This window comes from Exophiala mesophila, assembly GCF_000836275.1.
Source record: "Exophiala mesophila strain CBS 40295 unplaced genomic scaffold supercont1.4, whole genome shotgun sequence".
In the NCBI taxonomy this organism is placed as follows: Eukaryota; Fungi; Ascomycota; class Eurotiomycetes; order Chaetothyriales; family Herpotrichiellaceae; genus Exophiala; species Exophiala mesophila.
Window position 1 is genome coordinate 4,821,201 of NW_015622507.1, and position 18,418 is coordinate 4,839,618.

The window sequence follows — 18,418 nt, forward strand, 5'->3', positions numbered from 1 at the left end:
CTCATCCACTGAACATCCATGGCCCTGTCCATTCGTTCTACGCTTCGACGAAACCGTTATTACATGATCACGTCTGGTGCTTTTTACCTTTTCCCTCCCCCCTCTCAACGCCCTTACCCATCACCAAAGTCAGTCTTGAAGTCACCCACTCAAGGACCTCCTCTAACTCTAGATCTTGCCTCGCCGTCCCTGACTTCGCAATCCTAAAGTCTTTTGTCCACTCAGCCATAGTGTCCCAACTGATACCATTTGGAACCCAGCTGGTGCGAATATCCCGTCTTACCAGGGCACTCGATCTTGTGCAACGTTGTTGCGTATCACTGACACAAGGATCCCGAAACAAAATTGTCACCATCTTCGCCGAATCAGAACAATACCGTCTAATAACTTCGTTGCTGCCTTGCGATGCGGCGCAATTCCAAAGTTTCACGGAGCAGATCTCTATTCAGCGAGGCTGTGAACTGTTTTGTGGCGAATTCACCCACAAGCCTCTCCTCACTGTGAGGTGAGCCTTCGGGTCTCGACTTCGAACACTTCCAAGTCGGACTCTAGAAACTCACATCTCACGGTGGCTCAGCTGCCTCGACGTCGCTGACCTCTCACCAATATCACTTGGGTCTGGCTGGACACCGACACCAAGGCCAACATTCGTTTTCACATCCGCCATCTGTGACTCCATGGCCACGAGTGTTGCACCATATCTAGACGCGCGAGGGAGCAACTGGCCCCAGAGCCCACATACACCAGCTTTCGATCCTGTCTCTTCGGGTCCAGGCCTGTTCACCCTTGGCTCGATGCCTCGTTCACCTCCCACAAGGGAAACCCTTGGTGGAAACACATCCAGTACAACTCGACTTCCCTCCATCAGCAATTTTCTCGCCGTCGCCGATTCACGTCCCAACCTAGACCTTGCACCACTGGGTCCTGCACCACAACCGGGGGATTTGAGGCCTCCCTTGGCCCCGTCCATTCCCGTACAGCCAGGGAACTCAGCGCTACCCCATCACGTTCATCAACATGGTCACTACAACGCATCTGTTCCAAATAGGTTGGACCAAACAGATCATGTCACACAATATCAACGAGCCCATAACCTTCCCCCACAGCCAGCATTTTGGTCACACTCGACCTCACAATTTCATGACAATCACCATCTCTCACATCACACGCCCACCTCACCGCCTGACAGTAAATCAGGAAGACACCATGTTGCAGAGCAGGAGATTCCCGGCAAAGGAATATGTTATGTCTACCAGGATGGTTCGATCTGCCCCAAGATGCCCGGTGGAGAAATTGTTAACCCGAAATGGGGCACCACGAAAGCTGGCAAACCTCGCAAGCGTCTAGGACAGGCGTGTAACACCTGCCGTGAGAAAAAGATCAAGTGTGACCCGAGCACGCCAAAATGCGCCCAATGTCAAAAGTTTGGTCGGGAATGCAAATTCGAGTCTCTGTAAGTGTAGACACGTTGACCTGTGCGGTTGGTTGGATGCTGATGTTGACTTCCAGTACACGTACTACACCCAAGCAAGCGTCCAACATGGCGGCGAGTATGACAGCACCTTCTGCAGAGCATGCGGTCGAAGTGCCGTCCCCTACTCGGTCATCTACAGTGTCAGTCGACATTCATCAGGATCAAGCATACCCCAAACAGGCGCACAGATCGTCCATGCCTGTCGAGAGTTTACTATCTCCAACTTCTGTCGGTGAACGTAACCTCGGAGATAGCCCAGAAAGTCTGCCTCCTGCTAAAAGAAGCAAACTTGGCTCGCCCCCTCGACCAGATACGCTGAACCGCGGCCGCAATCTCCCCGACAACGGCACGAGTTCAGCCTCACTGGTGTCGCCACCATCAACCCCGCGATTCTTCTATCACCTTGATCCGTACGAGCTCGATCCTGATCTGTCACTTTACTATGTCAACAAGTACTTTACCCATATCGACTGCTTTACAGACTGCACCATACCCCAGAGGCAATTCACACACTGGCTCAAGACATGTCAATCAAAGTCTTCTGCCGATATCATGCTCATTTACGCCATGTTGGCATTTGGGGCCACATTCGCGCGAAGAGGAGGAACAGAAGCGTATCCGGCCTTGTTCACAGGCATTGTACACGAAGCAATCATGAATAATGGCGATCGCTTCAGTCTGCAACTGCTGCACACGAGGCTCATCTTGGCATTACTCTCATTCTCCCAGGGTCAATACAACCGTGCATTTGAATATTCTGGGACGGCTTTGCGAATCGGCATGGGTCTCGGTTACAACATGGAGGATACCGTGGCCAACGTTACTCGAGAAGGAGACTTGATTTTTGGGTTGGACAAAGCAGCCGTGGTAGAGTGCCGCAGACGAACGTTTTGGTCGGCCTTCATCATGGAGTGTTTCAATGGGTGTTGCTCAGCATCTGTACCCGCTGTTTACCATTCCGACATCCATCTTCGACTTCCTTGTGATGTACAGGCATTCGAAGCGGGCATCGTGCCTCCAACACCTCTGCAATTCAATGGTCCTTCATCTGGCCATGGTAATTCGCCCGAACTATCAAATGTTGGCCTCCTCGGCTACCTGGTCGATATCGCTAGCATGTTCAATGAAGTGCTGAGTCGCATCAGCCGAGCCAGGCCGAATTCTTCGGTACAATATATTAGTGCACTGAGAAGTTTTCACCAAGAATTCTCCATGAAGTTGGGTGCGTGGGACAAATCTTTAAGAGAACATGTACGACTCCTTCGCGACAATAAGGACAAAACAGACCCGGTCAGTGGACTGCACATATTGTACCACTACACCGCGATGCTTATGAATCGACATGTGCGTCACGAAGATATGGATTGGCAAAGTATCATTTCCCATGTCAAGGGGGCATATTTCCATGCCAAGAAATTGTTGGAAATGGTCCAAAGACTGAGTAACGTCCAGAAGAAAGATATGGCCATGTTTCGACTGGCAGCGTCGAGTCCATTTAGCGGGTTTGCCATCACAGCAGCTTTGGACACCATCACGGCGGCAGGCACTCTCAAAGACATCATGGACGGCCACGGTGATGTAATGCCTTTGATTTCAAGTGGCCTAGAAGCGTTGGAACGCTTAGTCGACCAATGGGACAGTGCACGACAACAGCGCAACATGGTCGAGACGAGGTTTCGACACCTTCTGGCAGCCGTCCAGAGAGCATCTGCTCATCAAGGAGCATATTACTTCAGCGAGCCCATGCAGGGGGCGTATGGGCTGGACCAAGACATCGTCTATGGACTATCCAGGAAACGATACTTGCAAGCCCTTGGCGGGTGGGCTGATGAAAGCTACGATGATGGCGACTTCCAAAGACTGGGTTGAATTGTGGCCTGCGAGCGGAGTTCGATCCTGATGAGCTATCTCGGCGAGACGACCCAACCACAGGGGAGGGAAGGAACGGTATCAGCTCCAATTTGAATATAAGGCCTCGGACGCACGACGACAGGGAATTGATTGGTTGAGCCAGACAACCGACATTAGAGGACTTTGATGACCCTGGAGTGCTGAGCATGTCATGAATGATCGGCGCGCAGTTTATGGAGAGGCAAGCGATGATTGTCAAATGGGGGCATAGGAGGGACTTTCTGGGACTTTTGGAGGCATTGGTCATAACCATGACCTTTTTCCACATGACGACATATTGCATCTCTTATCTCCAATGTGTTTTGAGGACTACAGAACGTGTTCAACAGCAACTGGCATGTAATAGCAAAGGGCAGCGCAGCGCACACATGGCAGAGTGGAGAGCATTCAGAGAAGCCACGGACGACCATACGAGGGGCTAAGGATGGAAACCATTGATACCAGGATGAACGGGATCGATTGACCACGAGACGACCGAAATCTAGGAGGGGTTTTTTCAATTTTGCTTTGATATTCAAGAGCCTTTTGTGCGCATGGCTCAAAATAGGGGTATAGGGGCATGATGCAGAGCAGCGTGACAAGACTATTAGATTAGATGGCTCTCTTCTAGAGGATAGACATCTAGATGGTGGTTTTGTTGCGTGACATGTTGATTTGTTTTACAATGACATTTATCTCTACTGCTGTCTGTTGTATTTTGGTCATGGTGCACCTACCCTCTAGAGACTAGTACTTGGTATTTGTTCATCTGGGGTTGAAGTTTCGCCTTGAATTTTGAATTGTGTATTCTTGTACTGGACTGGGATCGAGACGATAGAGAAACATCGACTGAAACCGGTCAACCTTTCAGATTCTCTTTTGTAGCAAGATACATACCTAAAGATAGAGGTGTAAACTAATACGGCCCACAAACGTAGAGACTTCACTAGGACTGGGTCATTATCAAGATGGAGGTGAATATAATATAACGATAGAGAAATATATAGGCATTTCTCCCCTCTACTCAAATCCACCCCCGAATAAGTAGCCATGTCAAACACATACAAAAGTGCTCCACACTTACAAGGTTACACAGTTAATTGATAGAATGATAGATATTTATTTATATCTATGTTACCAGGTGCGGCTCAAGCAATCAAGCGGCAATGCCAGACCCCCACACTGATTTGTATCAACCACGACTGAATACTATAGAATTCCATTCGACTCCCGTATTCAGCTCAAGTCATTGTTTCAAACAATCCAATTCAAGGGTCAACCATAGCTTAACTTTGAGAATCACACCGAAGACAGATAGATGCATTTCCACACTCCCAAAGAAAACGAAAACACTCAAGACTTCCTTCCATACGCCCCTTAGTCTGCAAAGTTTCCACACTTCTACAGGAACCAGCCTTTGTGCACTGGCATTGACGTACAGGACAACTTGGACGAGCAATGCCTGAAGCGAAGAATGGGTGAGTGGATAGAAGAATGCATGTGTGCTGAGGACGGGGGGGAGGGAAGATGTGATGGGTTTAAAGGAGGTGTCCCTTCAGTAAAAAGCTGTGCAAGGTCCCACAGAAACGCAAAGTGGACCGGGCGGTGATCCTTTTACAGTTCCGCCAAAGCAAACGCCTGCTCGTGGTCAACTGAACCCTGGTCACAAAGGTGATCACACTCAGGCTGCTCGGTTTCATCCTTTGCACTTTCACTCTCCCAGATCTCAATGTCCGCATGGTCCATGGTCTCTGAACCCGCGGGTTGGATGTTGTCATCAACCTTGGCCATCAACAGGGTTCCCTCCGGCGATGCGGAGCTGAGAATTTGGCTGATAGATGGTGTGTCCAAGGTCTCAATGGCCTGGGCCGTCAGAGACATTGACGAAGACGCCGTGGCGGTTGTCACTGCGGCTAAAAATGTAAACTCCTTCTCTGCCGTGACGAGCGATCTTGGCACATCGGGTTCGGACACAGCCGCGTCGTCATGAACCAGAACTACCGAGGTGGCGTCGAGACCTTCGCCATAATACTCGGTCGGGTTCAGGTCGCCAAGAGGGATGCGATCGTCGACCATGTCGTCCGGAGATCTCTTTGATGCTCGAGACTTGGCAAGAGAGTTTGTCCCAGCAGCGGCAGCAGCAGCCATGGATCGAGTGACTGGAGCGGAGCTTTCATTTGGATCGACATTTTCCTTGCCTCGGTCGAGACCCTCTTTGCCTTTCTTTTCATCGTCGGATATGTCTAAGCTATAGGCCGACTCTGTCATTGTCCACTCATTCATACGATAGTCCTGGACTTGTTCAGTCTCTTCAAAGATATCAAAGAACCAGGAGTTTGGTCTTGAGTCTAGAGTTTTTTTCGTCGAAACTGAGTTGCGAGTCTTGCGGCTCGCCAGTGTGCCGCTGAGAGCAGCTGAGATTGAAAGGCTGGACGATGTTGCGCCGAAGGACGGTTGAGCAAAGCGTTTCTTTGCGTTGAGCAGACCTGTGGGCCGTCTTCGGGTAGGCGATCGACCAGCTGCGGGAGGCGCTGACATGGGAGCACTAGTTGGCTTCATCGATGTATTTAACCGTGGTGTGGACATGAGTGGGCTGTCTAGATGGCGTTTGGGAGTTGTCGAGGTGATGTTCAGGGAATACCGTGGCTTGTGAAGATGGACATCATCGTCAAATGTCGACCGTTTACGTTTGTGTAGGGAATCGAGCAAGTTTGGATCGACATTCTCAGAATCCGAGATTTCAGGAGAGACGGCTCGTCGTTTGCGAGATGGTGCTGGACTTGAGCTGGTGGCTGTGGTAGGCGTGTCAGTCAAAGAACAATGGTGTTAAATGGGGAATACAAACCATTCTGTCTATTCTTTACACTTTGGAGACTACGAATTTTGGACTCGTTCAACACCCCAAATGGTTGCCTCATATGTGTGTTGGATGGGGCAAGGGTTGCCATGGCCGATCGAGGCTGTCTCTGTTCAGCCTTTGTGTAGGATGGTCTGGCACGCGGTATTCTGTGTTGGTGGAAGAGACGAGTCTTATGCGTCTCTCGAGTGGAACAGGTTGTATACTGGTAGGCGGAGGGAGCTGTTGTAGCTTACTAGATGAGGGTGATGAGGAGAAAGGCGAGCACGACACTGAGAGGGACAGAGAGGGAGAAGCAAAAGGGTATATGGGAAAGACCCGTCAGGTGCTATGACCAAGCTGGCACAGTGGAGGTCGTGTTCTTGGTGGGAGAGTTGAACGCGAGATCCTGGCCTGGATGTGACGGAGAAGGATGGGTGCAGCCAGTGGAAAGAGTCGAGCTTTGACGTTGGAGTGGTGCAAAGCAATGTCCTAGCGTGCAGAACTACTGCAGGTCTGCGTAAGGTGGATGATTGAGTCGAGGTGTTCCTTGACTCCTGTGGCAGCGATTGGACTAGGAAACGAAGCAGCGTCCAAGGAGGCGTGGGACGCAACCTGAGGCGCAGGCCGGCAGATCAAGTTTGACAGAGTTCGAAGGCCAAAGGTTGAGGTTTGAGGGTTTGGGCTGAGGGGCTTAACGCGTCGTGCCGTCGGGTCTTTTGGACGCGTTAAATTGGCCCACGCGTCAGTGAGACTGTGGAGCTGCAGGCAAGGCTGAGGGGAGACTTGGCTGCAAAGACTGGGGAAGAGGTGGTGAATGACGATGATGAGGATATAAGTTTAGAAAAGATATAATTCAGAACAAAGAGATCAGAATGGAGCACTCCTGCAGTCAAGGTGATCAGACTGGGTTGTGAACTTGTGAAGGAGGAAATAATGTATGGTAACAGAGTCCGCAATCAACAAACCTGGAGGACGCGCTGGATTTCGGGTCGGAGGTGACCACCGGCTTGGCGGCCGTTTTGTTTCACCACCCGCGAGCTGCTCTGGCTTTTTATAACCACGACCTGCAGTCTCCAATGGATGACCGGCCGCATCATGGACGCAAGCACGGGCTGAAAGAGACTTCAACTTATCTGCCATCATCTTACACATAATGTTTTTGGTTGACCCTGAGGCCTGCGAGTTGCGGTGGTAAAAAGGGCCAGCCAGCCCAGCTTGGGACTCAAACCTGTTTCGACGCAACTTTCTAACTCCCTGCACTTGTTGTGCCTGGTCTTGGGATGGCCGACTGGTCGTAGCATGTCGTAGCATGTCGTAGCACCAACGCTGAGGGCTTTTGAGTCTGGGATGGAGGCTTCCTGTCGGTCGAGAAGAATGGAGATGAGGGGCAATGGGCATCAACGTGACCGCCAAGACATGAAGAGCCAGTCTTTGATTGGTGGAATCCCACAGGCCCTTCCCATAAGATATTCGATCAGCTTCATCATCAGCAATGTCGTGATTATTTGTTGGGCAAGTCTTCGTTTTCTTATATTCCGTATATGCGACCATTACCAGGACGCAAATCTATTGCCGACATCCCTCCTCTATCTGTATCTTTCGATAGCTGTCATAGCGATTGGCCATGATTGATCTATATACACGACCCTTTGTTACCAGATCACGTGAAATCACCTGATATCGCCAGCAATCTGCCGTTGCAATCACCACTACTACCAGCACCACCACCTTCTCAACCACGACGACATCTATAGCTTCGCCTTGGGATCTGCCGTATCAATCAAGTTTTCATCCTTGGCAAATTGGTAGTAAAAGTCCAGACTTTGGGGGTTCAACAATGTTCCCGAAGGTTTGATGATTTTGCCCGAAACAATCTGCTTGACGGGTAATTCGACTTTTTTCAGGTTGACAGTGGTCTGTAGCAGCAGTTTGTCAATTTTTGATTCTGCTCGCGACGAGGTGGGTGCATAAAGAGTTGACTTACCGGAATTTCTTTGGTCTCAAAGACATATTTGGGCACGTGTCTGGGACTGGTCGCTTTCCTGATGGCATCTTTGACCTCTCTCACCAACTTTCCTGTGAACTTGTGTCCTGGTTTCATCAACAAGAATAGCATAACGCTCTCGTCGTTATCCTGCGGTCTTCTCTGTCCCACACAGATGCTATCACTAACGATGTCGGCGAACTTGGCCTCGATGATGCTATAGATCTCGGCGGATCCAAATCGAACTCCACTGGGGTTGAGGACTCCGTCTGCCCGACCGAGAAAGTTGATCTGCTTTGTGATGGGGTGGATCTGAATGAAATCACCGTGTGTCCAAACATTGTCGAAGCGAGCAAAATAGCTGTCAAAATATCTCTTTGGCCCATCGGTTCCGAGGAAGGTGATTGGCATGGTGGGGAAGGCTTTATCGCAGACCAATTCGCCAGCTTCGCCATCGGGCAGCTCTACGCCCTTGACGCCTCTCCCACCTTCAATTGTCTGGTCATAAACTTTGACTGGGATGCCGAGCCCTCGGCCCTGACAGCCACCCACATACAGCGGCAAGATGGGGACACCGGCGCCGAAGCATGCGGCGAGATCCGTGCCGCCGGAAATGTTCTCGAGATGAACTCGTGGTGGGAAGGCCTCATCATAGACCCACTCAAACAAGGCGTCGGAGAGTACCATGCCGGTACTTGTCATGCTGACCAGATTCGAGAGATCTGCGACCTTCTTGGGAATGACACCACCGGTTTGTAAGGTTTGTAGAAATCTCGGGCTGATCCCTAGATGTGTGACCTTTTGCTGGCCGACGAGCTTGATGAAACTCTGGAGGTCGGGCACAAATGGACTACCGTCATAGAGGACAGCGCGACAACCACGCACCAGAGCTTGCACACTCGACAGGTACATGATCCAGCCAGTTGTGGTATATTGTAATTTGGTGGAGTTAGGTCCGAGGTTGAGATGAAGGCCTCCTTCCTTGTGAGCGGTGATGACGACGCCCCCAATGGCGTGCACAATGCACTTGGGCTGACCAGTGGTACCTGAGGAGTATACGACCAGCAAAGGATCAGAAAAGTCGGTGGGTTCAAATTCCAAGGCGTCTGACTTTGCTTTGGAGAGGAAGTTGGTCCAGGTAGTGGTTCGCGGGACCGAAGAGAGGTCTTTGGGTGAGGTGTGGAATCGCACTTGTCCAATGACTCCCTGGAACTCGTTGACGCCGCTCATTCCCTGGACAATCTGCTCCATCTTGGGTCGCAGATCGATTGTCTTTCCATTGTAGACAGCGACGTCGTCCATAAACAAGAATCTCGGCTTGATCTGGAGCAGACGGTCGAGAATACCCTTGACACCCATGTCGGTGGAGCTGGAACTGAATAGTGCACCGAGAGTGGCAGAGGCGAGGAAGACGGTCAGGGTGTCGATGCTGTTGCTGGCTACGAGAGCGATACGGTCACCTTTTTTGACACCATGTGCTCTCATGGCCTGGCTTAATCTACCGACGCGTTGACGCAGTTGCTTCCAGGTGACGTTCACCATGGGCTCGAGGAAGCTGCCCTCTCGGACCTCGGTGACGACGACCTTGTCATCGGCCTTTGCTGCGTCAATGACGGGATTGCCGTTCTTGTCCCCAGAAAAGAGAACATTCTGTGCAAAGTTGACTTTTAAACCAGGGAACCAACGGGGGATTGAGTCCATCCGGGCATTTTCGTCAACAACGGGGTTGGGAACGGTGCCGGAGTAGACGATGGGGAAGAATTCGAGGACATGGCGCCAGAAGTCGGAGCGACGGCTTATGGAAAACTGGTACAAAGCATCATAGTTCTGTCATGGATGGAAGGTAAATCAGTGGTCATTCTACAAGTTGTCGCGGACAGTTGTTCGATGGATGAGCGACTCACCGGAAGATTCAGACCGTATTGTTTTTCCACGCTCTGTTTGAATTTCCACATGTAAGTGCTCTGCGGGTCTGGATGCTCCCATAACTTCCGGGGAATGGCCAACTCTTGGGTCGACATGATTGTTGTGGTTGCGGGAGATCTCTATTCACGTGCTGCGACTCCCCAAACAAACAGACTGGCTCAATGCAACCAGTTTTCTTATTTTCGCAGGATGTCAAAGGAAGTAATTAATTGGATTTACTGCCACTTCGGGCGGAGTTTGGCCATTCACCGGTTTATCAGGAAAATGGACTGGCGTGAATAACCGCACAGGGTCGCGGGACAACGCAGGTCCAATCAAGCAACGTGCCTTTTGGCTCGGTTCCGAACGAAGTTGGGGTTGATGAACTCCCCCCGGAGGCCGGAGGGTAGCCGGGTGACAACCGGCCAAAGTCAGATTACAGGGCGGCCCCACGGGAATTGCGGGCAGGCCGAGGCTAGAGGCTCGATCACGGTGAAGAGTAGGAGGAGGGTGTACTCTAGTACTCGAGGCAGTTGACACCGGATGCCGTGATGGAGGTGATTTAAAGGGTGACGAGGTAATAATGATGTCTGCGGGACGGTTGTCTTGATTGTTGTTCTCTCGTGTAGATGGACGTGGTCAGAGTAGAAGTAGAAGGATAAGTAGGAGTATTTAATTGTGTACCACGGACGACAGATTTTGCAAGCCCGCGGAGCGAGAAGTTCTTACCAAGGGAAGGTGCCTAGGTAATGAATTAGTAGTTCTTGGTACCTGCCTCACCCTATGATACAATAGTAGCAGGAGCAGTTCCGTGCCTGCTTCAATCACTCTTGTTCCGTGGGTTTGGACGCCGGAAACCCCCAAATGGGCGGAAACCCCTTTGGCCTCATACCCTCAACCCTCGCCCCTCCACCATCTAGGACTAGGTAGGTAGGTACCTACTCTCTACGTCTAACTTGTCCCTCTACCCCTACAAGAGGCCCGGAATACTCATCGCCCCCCGGGACATTATCCACGAGCGCTGGTAACATTTAACTTTGCGGGACCGAAATGAATTATGGAAATGCGGGAAGCTCCTAATTGAGGGCAGTGAGGGTGGTACCTCGAGCTTAGGTTCGAGCAGAGCAGAAGAGGGACAGAACATCTCGCTCTAAGAAGAGAAGCTACCGGCTCCAAGCATTACCCACCGAGATCCGGAACTCCAGCGACATCAAAAGCGACTTGTTCAGTAGTATCGACATCACTTTCATTCTTCCTACACTCGTTGGAATAGTCTTGCCCAGTCTGGAGCCGGCAAATAGAAGATTGCCGGTGCCAATTTTCCGATTCCACCGGAGCCAATGGTGGAGAGCCTCCACGGCATTCTTCCACAATAGTAAGAATACTAACTCCCTTCCTACTTTTACTGCGTACGAGTACAATAGGTATGTACGGAGTACCTTATCTAACCTACTAGGTACCTACCTATCTAACCTACTACTGTATGTACCTACCTTGCATTTGCATATGTATAGACTGTCACTACCTCTGCCACTGCCTCGGCACCACCCACCCTCTCGACCGAGGAGCCGACACATGTCAAGTACCTTCAGTACGAGTACCGCATGTAAATCACACCCTAGCCATCTGCCCCAATCCCCAAGTTTGCCCCGGAAAAAGGCAGAACGGAGAACGGACAGAACGGAACAAGGTCATGCTCATTCACGTGCAACCAAACCAAATAAACTATCTACCTGAGGTCGGTTAGATAGGAATCTATTCATGTCTATGGTCCCGTGCCATTAAAATGTCTGATATCAGTAGCACACTGACATGAATCTTGCTGCACCCTACTATTTCACTGTGCTATACTATTGTCTACGGATAGGCGTGGTAGGTTTGTTATAATAATAACAATCCAAACTTGCTCTCTAGCCATCTAATCTTGCTTGACTCAAGGCCTGACCACCCAGTCCAAGCACACATCAAACATTGTCCATTCATTGCCGCCCTTTTATGCCACCATCCTGTCCCCCTTCTCGGCCCATAGCACCACCTTCTTCCTTCTGCTTAGTCCAATCGGGCTTGTGAACTTGGGCTTCCAGGTCAAGCAAAATTTGCTGCGGATCCTCATAGCTCGTGCTTGTATCAAGTGCCGCAACCCGGCTTTGCCGCATCGTTGGCGACGTCTTCGTCTCTCGAGGTATATCCACGTGACCTTTATTTTCTGGTATACCTGCTTGACGAGGAGCTATATCTTCTCCCGACAACGTCCTCTTTGCCCAACGGAGTAGATCCCCAAGGCGCACGGGGAGCTCCGTTTCTTCTCTTTGTTTGGCTCGAATCTTTTTCTGGTACCCCTCCTCTTCACGTCCGATGAAGGCATTCCGCGCTAGGAGCCCCTCTGTTCTCCGTTTCATAACGGCATCTTCTTCATCTAGCTGTGCAACCACTGTCTGGGCCAACGACGATCCAGTCGAGGTGGAAGTCCGTGCGGTGGTGTTGGCGTTGGCAGCAGCATCGGCATCGTGACTCGCAGCTTGCTGAACCAATACCTTGTCGATCTGCTTCTGTCGACGCCTCTTGCAAAGCTTTGCAGTCAAACATCCAATTACAGCTGCGGTGACAGCGATCGCCGCAATCGCCCCCGTGACAATCCCAAACAGTTTGTAATCCGGTGGATTTGACCGGTCGATAATGTTGCTCATGTCGATGGCCTGAAAGATGGTGGTGCTGAGCCTGCCTCTTTTGTTAGTCTTGCCCAGACCAATCATTGGGGCCTCGCCATCACCAACTTGCTTGATCGGTTCAAAGTGATCCCAAGGCCAAATAATGGGGCTGATGATGCTCTGGCCGATATGTCTCAGTAGGAGAAAAGACAATTCGGCCAACGACGCGTGTGTTACGGATAGACAATTCATACAAAACATCGACAAGATGATGCTAACAACAGAAGAATAATGTGCGCGTTTGGGAATTATTGAGACCAAGAAGACAATTGCCTCAGTCAGAACGGGAGAATGGCCAGAGAGACTGTAGGTAGTTACCTCGATTGTTGGTTACCTGACTGAGGGCTCCTTCCACCCGAGTGCTTTTTACCTTCGAACAACACTGGTCAGGAGAGTCGCTCAATCTTTGTGCTGTCGTTATATGTACATGACCAGGAAATGCCTTTTGCTCGACGTGCAAATTATTTTCTTGAGAATGGGAATGAATCGCCGTATACGACGTCCTTTTTCTTTTACTCTAGAGACGCAGCATCGTTGACATCTTTGTCCAACGACCCTCGATTTCTTCGTCTTCGCTCCACCGGGTCGTCTCTCACTTCAACTCCCGGACCAATCGAGTGCGCGTTTCGATGACGTGGCCAAACCTGTAACAAATATTAGCACCGACCAACACGACCAGAAACATGGAAAAGATACATTTGTTTCTCTCCACCCCAGACGGAATGCAAACTCATGGGCTAACAACTCTCCGAAGCCCAACATCATGCCATTGACAAACGGAAGCAGCAGATTAATTGCAGCTCCTCTCAGAATACCCCAGACCGTAGGAGGTTGATATATGACCACAGGCTGCCCTCCATTGTTGTCCGAAGATTGTGGAGGAGACGATGAAGGCGGTGACAGCGAGGAATATGGTTCTGAATCGGAGGGAATCGTCAACTGAGATCCAGAAAGATCTTGAGGAGGCGAAGGAGATTGGTCTGGTCGAGAAGCCATGGTCAGGGTCGCTGGTGGTCAAGTGGCGGCCCAGGTGTGGCTAAATGTGCAAGATGGAGGCAAGTTTGGCGGTTTTCAAGATCAAGGTCTGGGGACACAGAGAGGCATTTTCGACACGATAGAAGTTGAATGATAAAGCGGATGAGGTGTGACAAGTGATCAGCGCAATCGAGGAGTATTTCGAGTCGTTGGTGGGCAAGAACAAGTCGATGGGATGTCGACAACTGATCAGCCTGCGGTTTGGTGTCTGCAGATCTGTCAAGGAAGCTGCATGGCCAAGACGTGCACTTGAATTCACGCCTAGCAGGCTGGATCACTCCATTTTGGGACGAAGGTGATGCCGCCCTGTAAGCAGATCTGTAGGTACAGTATGTACCTTAGGTACCTACCTACCTAGGTACCTACCTGATCACCCCCAGCTCGGGACGAGCATTCACCGGGGTCTCAACCGCCTGTCGTGGGGGCCGCAGGTGCTCGAGAAGCCCGAGGCCCCCTCGGCCTCCCAGGCATCCAAGAGACTCATTTGCTTACCTAAAGTAACCATCTTCCAGTCTAGCCAATTCTATCATTGCCTGTCGAGCCTGCCACTCATGCACAGAATTCACTTCCCAAGGCTGCTACCAGTGACGTCGAGGCCTGACTTGCACTTTGTAGTCAAACAAACACCATCCCTCACAACCCTCACATCACCCTCATCTCAACCCTTGACTCTTGTTTATCCAGACTTCAGTGTCATCGCCGATCCTCAACCTCATAGACGAGGAGCCATTTCCTCATATTCTACACCATCATCGACTTGCCCGTTTCGTTTCCCTTTGTTCTCACTCTCCCACTCAATCCGCACTTGATGTCCTGCGTCTCTCATCAACATGGACGACGCTTCACTTCATGACACCCTCATCGATCAATTTACGGCTGTCGTAGGCACCTCGGCTCAAGAGGTCAGACGTCTCCCTTCATTATATCCTCCTTTCACAATCTGACAAATTGCAGGCCCGACAATGGCTCCAAGACAGTAATTGGGACATCGATGACGCCGTTGCCAATTATTACACTGCAACTCGAGATCCAGACACTAATGACTCTGATTACGTCGACGACGATGACTTCGAACCAGCTGCCCAACCCACGTCGACTTCTGCTCACAGTGCTGGTCGTCGCTTAGGTGATGGCCCCTCCGATTCTTCTTCTTCCGTTCCTGTCTCCTCGGCCGCTTCGTCCTCCAAGCCCAAAAGGCAACCACCCGCGACGCAGAAAAAGTTTGCAACACTGGGAGACTTTGGCTCGAACGCAGACAATGATCAAGACTCCGATGACGATGAGAAACAAGACCTTTTTGCTGGAGGAGAGAAATCTGGTCTCGCGGTCAAAAACCCAGACGATCTCAAAAAGCGAATTTTGGAAAAGGCACAGAGACGAGGTCCACCACCGAAGGAGGCGCCACCTGCAAAATCCCACTTTACCGGTGCTGCCCGTACTTTGGGCGGAGACGATGAACCCTCGCGCGAGATCCCTGTCGCTCCACAAACTCGTCCTCGTGCCGAAAGAGTCGAACGTGTTCTTCATTTCTGGCAGGATGGTTTTAGTATCGACGATGGAGAGCTGTTCCGTTTCGATGACCGCAGCAACACCGACATTCTCAATCTGATACGCCAGGGTAGAGTTCCGCTTAACATCATGAATGTTCAACCAGATCAGGAAGTCGACGTCGAGATCAAACAGCACGAGGAGAATTACGTCAAACCCAAAAAGCAGTATCGGCCATTTGAAGGAGCTGGTCAAAGACTAGGCAGTCCCACTCCAGGCATGCCCAGTATCCCAGGAGCATTTACATCCGATCCCACCCCATCAACCACCTCGGCACCTTCCAACACCTCCTCCGCTGGCCCTCCTACCACTGATGTAGACGAGTCTAAGCCTACCATCACTTTGCGAATCAGCCTAGGATCGGGTACTCGTTTGACCTCTCGATTCAACACTACTCAAACTATCGGAGATGTCTACGACTTTGTGCGCAGGGCCCAACCAGGAGGGCGAGAATTTGTGCTGCAGACCACATTCCCTACGACTGAATACAAGGACCACACTGTCGTTCTGGGAGACATTGCAGACTTCAAACGAGGTGGCGCGGTTGTGCAGAAATACGTATGATATCACCTGCAGAGAAGCCAAGGGTTGCCCTGGCGCTTCCACATACGTTGTGCCACTACCAGGGATTTAGACATCACAAGGATAGAAAATAAGACGCCCCAAAAGTGTCCAAAACGACTTGAACCATGGGCTCTGTTTTTAGTTCTCGTCTTGATATGTATCTCGTGATAATTGTCGTGCATCATCTTCTCCCGCGTTAATTGGTCCGGGGTCGGCCAACCTTCCCAAAATGTCCTCCATTCTCTGACGACAAAAGATTCCTGTCCCAAGCACCACCGCAAGCTTCATCTACGTCGTGATTCCACTTTCTCCGGACCTGCAGAGTCCGCTGTGTTTGGTGTGCGATGACAATCTCTCAAGGGCTGAGGTGGTCCGGACGTGGCATCACCAATGGAAAACACAGAGTGACAACAGTCTTGTCTCCTCAGGCCGGTGTGCGCCATGTATGCTTGAATCATCACTATTCCTCCTTCTGATCGCTAACCTGACTTAGTATTCCCTCCGTACTCTGCGGTCATCCTTGTCGCACTCTCATCCCCCGGTCACTTCAAACTCAGTCTTTTTACAACAGTCTCGATCGCTCTCGCTGTTTGGCTGGGGATCACCCTCCAAGCCCGACGACTTTGCCAAAGCTCATCCTTCCTCTTCCTCTGTACCCGAGGCACCTCCACCCCTCGAAACTGTGCGCACTGTTAAAGCTAGTCATGGAACTTCAGATGCACCAGACCCTAGCATTGCAACCTCCACGCCAACTCCGACGTCGACACTGTCGCACCCCGCTAGTGAAAACATCTTAGAACGCCTCGAAGACAAACTATTGACCCCCGCTGGGGCACATTCTCCCAATGCACCGGGCGCTGAAATCGACCTTGCTTCTATTCCAGAAGGGATTGGATATTTGAAAGATGTATGCGGCCTGGACTTTGGGTGGGGACCTACAGCGACCATGGAATGGTTTTTTGAACACATTCACATCTGGGGCGGCCTCTCCTGGGGCATGTCCATCGTCGGACTTGCGGTTCTGTTCCGTGTCGTTTTACTTCCTCTGAGTCTGCGGTCTGTTGAGGCTAGTGCCAAGATGCAACAGCTCAAACCCATACTTGATCCTCTGCGGAAAGAAATGCAAGCCGCCGCCGAGCAGAATGACAAAGTCAAAGTCCTGAAGATACGGCAAGACATGCAAGCTGCCATGAAACAGGCCAACTTCTCCTTCTCATCCATTTTCTTGCCCATGGCATTCCAAATTCCTTTCTCATACGGGGCCTTTCGCCTTTTGAGAGAAGCCGGTCACCTGCCCGTCCCAGGCTTCGAATCGGACTCGCTCCTCTGGCTGTCCAACCTGTCAACCTCAGATCCTACATATGCCCTTCCCCTCATCATCGGCGGTGTGACCTTTCTGAATTTGAGACAAAGCGCAAGGACTGCGCCCGATAGCCGCATGATGAACATGTTGAAGACAATCTTGCCTGGGTTCAGCTTTGTCTTCATGTGCTTCCAGCCCGTGTCGACGAATCTGTTCTTCCTGGTTACGGGCTTGGCTCAGAGCACCCAATTGTCCATCTTCCAGAACGCAGCCTTCAGAAGATGGTACAATTTACCGCCTATGCCGAGGCCCTCGGACCCAGCCAAAGCAGGCACTATCTCATACGGGTCTATGAACGTGGCTTCTGGTCAGGGTACTCCCCCCAATTCTTCTCACTCTTCCTCCCCATCATCCACCACCTCATCAACAGCTTCAAGTCCATCATCTAGCCCATCATCATCTCTACCCGCCGGACCCAGCCAGAACCGCAGCTGGATCGACCAAAGGGTAGACAAGGCCAAAGAGTCGTGGAAGCAGGGCTTGATTGGAAGCTCTTTCAAAGAGTCCAAAGACAAGGCTGATGCCAAGGCTCGCGAAAGAAAGCGAGCCAATTGGGAGTCGTTGCGAAAGGAAGAGATCGCCGCCGAGCGAGAAAGGAGAAACCGCGACAAAAGATAGACCGATCAGCCTTTCCAGGGGCACAATACGACCATTCGTGTCTTTCCGTTAAGGAGGAAAGGGCCGAGGGGAATATAGATACAACACCTCTCATCAAACCGTTTGTTCCGGGCTTGCATAGGTGAATGCATGGACTGGATGCACGGACGATGTAAGAGGGTATCTACAATTATTCCCAGCATGGGGGGCTCTGATCGGGCCTGGTCATGTGTCTCTGTCTACATGCTAGTCGCCCCCTTGCAGGCTTGTAAACTTTGCATTGTATATATAGATAGGATATGTGGACCAAAAGACTCTTTCACTTTCAGATCTCTTGCCCCAGGCACTATTCTTCCAATCTTTATCAGTGTCGGGAGGAGAGGATCCCCACCACGAGACCCACGTTGATGGGTCATCATGTCATTTCATCAGTATACTACATCCCCGTTCTATCCCAAGAACCACCGGCATCCTTATCCATAACCTATAACCCTCTCTCTCGCTCAGCGGT

At 51.0% G+C, this 18,418-nt stretch overlaps 7 protein-coding genes across 7 annotated transcripts; 3 read left to right on the plus strand and 4 right to left on the minus strand.

Moving 5' to 3' along the window:
* Window positions 1-46: 46 nt before the first annotated feature.
* Window positions 47-4,045, plus strand: PV10_06765 (uncharacterized protein). The gene is made up of 2 exons (XM_016371594.1): window positions 47-1,453; window positions 1,510-4,045. The coding sequence occupies exons 1-2, from the start codon at window positions 678-680 to the stop codon at window positions 3,341-3,343; spliced, it is 2,610 nt and encodes an 869-aa protein (XP_016223887.1). The 5' UTR covers window positions 47-677; the 3' UTR covers window positions 3,344-4,045.
* A 540-nt stretch (window positions 4,046-4,585) lies between these two features.
* On the minus strand, window positions 4,586-6,580 carry PV10_06766 (uncharacterized protein). Its single transcript, XM_016371595.1, has 2 exons — window positions 6,210-6,580; window positions 4,586-6,156 (listed from the first exon to the last, which is right to left on the minus strand). The coding sequence occupies exons 1-2, from the start codon at window positions 6,310-6,312 to the stop codon at window positions 4,979-4,981; spliced, it is 1,281 nt and encodes a 426-aa protein (XP_016223888.1). The 5' UTR covers window positions 6,313-6,580; the 3' UTR covers window positions 4,586-4,978.
* Window positions 6,581-7,714: 1,134 nt separating this feature from the next.
* PV10_06767 (acetoacetate-CoA ligase) lies at window positions 7,715-10,328 on the minus strand. The gene is made up of 3 exons (XM_016371596.1): window positions 10,092-10,328; window positions 8,188-10,014; window positions 7,715-8,119 (listed from the first exon to the last, which is right to left on the minus strand). The coding sequence occupies exons 1-3, from the start codon at window positions 10,206-10,208 to the stop codon at window positions 7,952-7,954; spliced, it is 2,112 nt and encodes a 703-aa protein (XP_016223889.1). The 5' UTR covers window positions 10,209-10,328; the 3' UTR covers window positions 7,715-7,951.
* A 1,743-nt stretch (window positions 10,329-12,071) lies between these two features.
* PV10_06768 (uncharacterized protein) lies at window positions 12,072-12,837 on the minus strand (the record flags this gene model as incomplete). Its single annotated transcript, XM_016371597.1, has 1 exon — window positions 12,072-12,837. The coding sequence occupies exon 1, from the start codon at window positions 12,777-12,779 to the stop codon at window positions 12,072-12,074; it is 708 nt and encodes a 235-aa protein (XP_016223890.1). The 5' UTR covers window positions 12,780-12,837.
* A 232-nt stretch (window positions 12,838-13,069) lies between these two features.
* On the minus strand, window positions 13,070-14,095 carry PV10_06769 (uncharacterized protein). The gene is made up of 2 exons (XM_016371598.1): window positions 13,497-14,095; window positions 13,070-13,444 (listed from the first exon to the last, which is right to left on the minus strand). The coding sequence occupies exons 1-2, from the start codon at window positions 13,794-13,796 to the stop codon at window positions 13,313-13,315; spliced, it is 432 nt and encodes a 143-aa protein (XP_016223891.1). The 5' UTR covers window positions 13,797-14,095; the 3' UTR covers window positions 13,070-13,312.
* Window positions 14,096-14,421: 326 nt separating this feature from the next.
* On the plus strand, window positions 14,422-16,089 carry PV10_06770 (uncharacterized protein). The gene is made up of 2 exons (XM_016371599.1): window positions 14,422-14,737; window positions 14,790-16,089. Exons 1-2 carry the CDS (start codon window positions 14,666-14,668, stop codon window positions 15,945-15,947), a joined length of 1,230 nt encoding a protein of 409 aa, XP_016223892.1. The 5' UTR covers window positions 14,422-14,665; the 3' UTR covers window positions 15,948-16,089.
* Window positions 16,090-16,249: 160 nt separating this feature from the next.
* On the plus strand, window positions 16,250-18,412 carry PV10_06771 (uncharacterized protein). Its single transcript, XM_016371600.1, has 2 exons — window positions 16,250-16,390; window positions 16,441-18,412. Exons 1-2 carry the CDS (start codon window positions 16,292-16,294, stop codon window positions 17,926-17,928), a joined length of 1,587 nt encoding a protein of 528 aa, XP_016223893.1. The 5' UTR covers window positions 16,250-16,291; the 3' UTR covers window positions 17,929-18,412.
* The last annotated feature ends 6 nt before the right edge of the window (window positions 18,413-18,418 follow it).

Excerpts from the sequence above, each read along its gene's own strand:
- PV10_06771 (XM_016371600.1), top strand. The coding sequence starts at position 16,292 with ATGACAATCTCTCAAGGGCTGAGGTGGTCCGGACGTGGCATCACCAAT. Across the intron at positions 16,391-16,440 it reads CTCAGGCCGGTGTGCGCCAT|TATTCCCTCCGTACTCTGCG; the intron begins GTATGCTTGAAT and ends AACCTGACTTAG.
- PV10_06767 (XM_016371596.1), bottom strand. The coding sequence starts at position 10,208 with ATGTCGACCCAAGAGTTGGCCATTCCCCGGAAGTTATGGGAGCATCCA. Across the intron at positions 10,015-10,091 it reads AATACGGTCTGAATCTTCCG|AACTATGATGCTTTGTACCA; the intron begins GTGAGTCGCTCA and ends CATCCATGACAG. Across the intron at positions 8,120-8,187 it reads TTGAGACCAAAGAAATTCCG|ACCACTGTCAACCTGAAAAA; the intron begins GTAAGTCAACTC and ends CTGCTGCTACAG.
- PV10_06765 (XM_016371594.1), top strand. The coding sequence starts at position 678 with ATGGCCACGAGTGTTGCACCATATCTAGACGCGCGAGGGAGCAACTGG. Across the intron at positions 1,454-1,509 it reads GAATGCAAATTCGAGTCTCT|TACACGTACTACACCCAAGC; the intron begins GTAAGTGTAGAC and ends GTTGACTTCCAG.
- PV10_06769 (XM_016371598.1), bottom strand. The coding sequence starts at position 13,796 with ATGGCTTCTCGACCAGACCAATCTCCTTCGCCTCCTCAAGATCTTTCT. Across the intron at positions 13,445-13,496 it reads TGGGGTGGAGAGAAACAAAT|GTTTGGCCACGTCATCGAAA; the intron begins GTATCTTTTCCA and ends TATTTGTTACAG.
- PV10_06770 (XM_016371599.1), top strand. The coding sequence starts at position 14,666 with ATGGACGACGCTTCACTTCATGACACCCTCATCGATCAATTTACGGCT. Across the intron at positions 14,738-14,789 it reads TAGGCACCTCGGCTCAAGAG|GCCCGACAATGGCTCCAAGA; the intron begins GTCAGACGTCTC and ends GACAAATTGCAG.
- PV10_06766 (XM_016371595.1), bottom strand. The coding sequence starts at position 6,312 with ATGGCAACCCTTGCCCCATCCAACACACATATGAGGCAACCATTTGGG. Across the intron at positions 6,157-6,209 it reads TGTAAAGAATAGACAGAATG|CCACCAGCTCAAGTCCAGCA; the intron begins GTTTGTATTCCC and ends CGCCTACCACAG.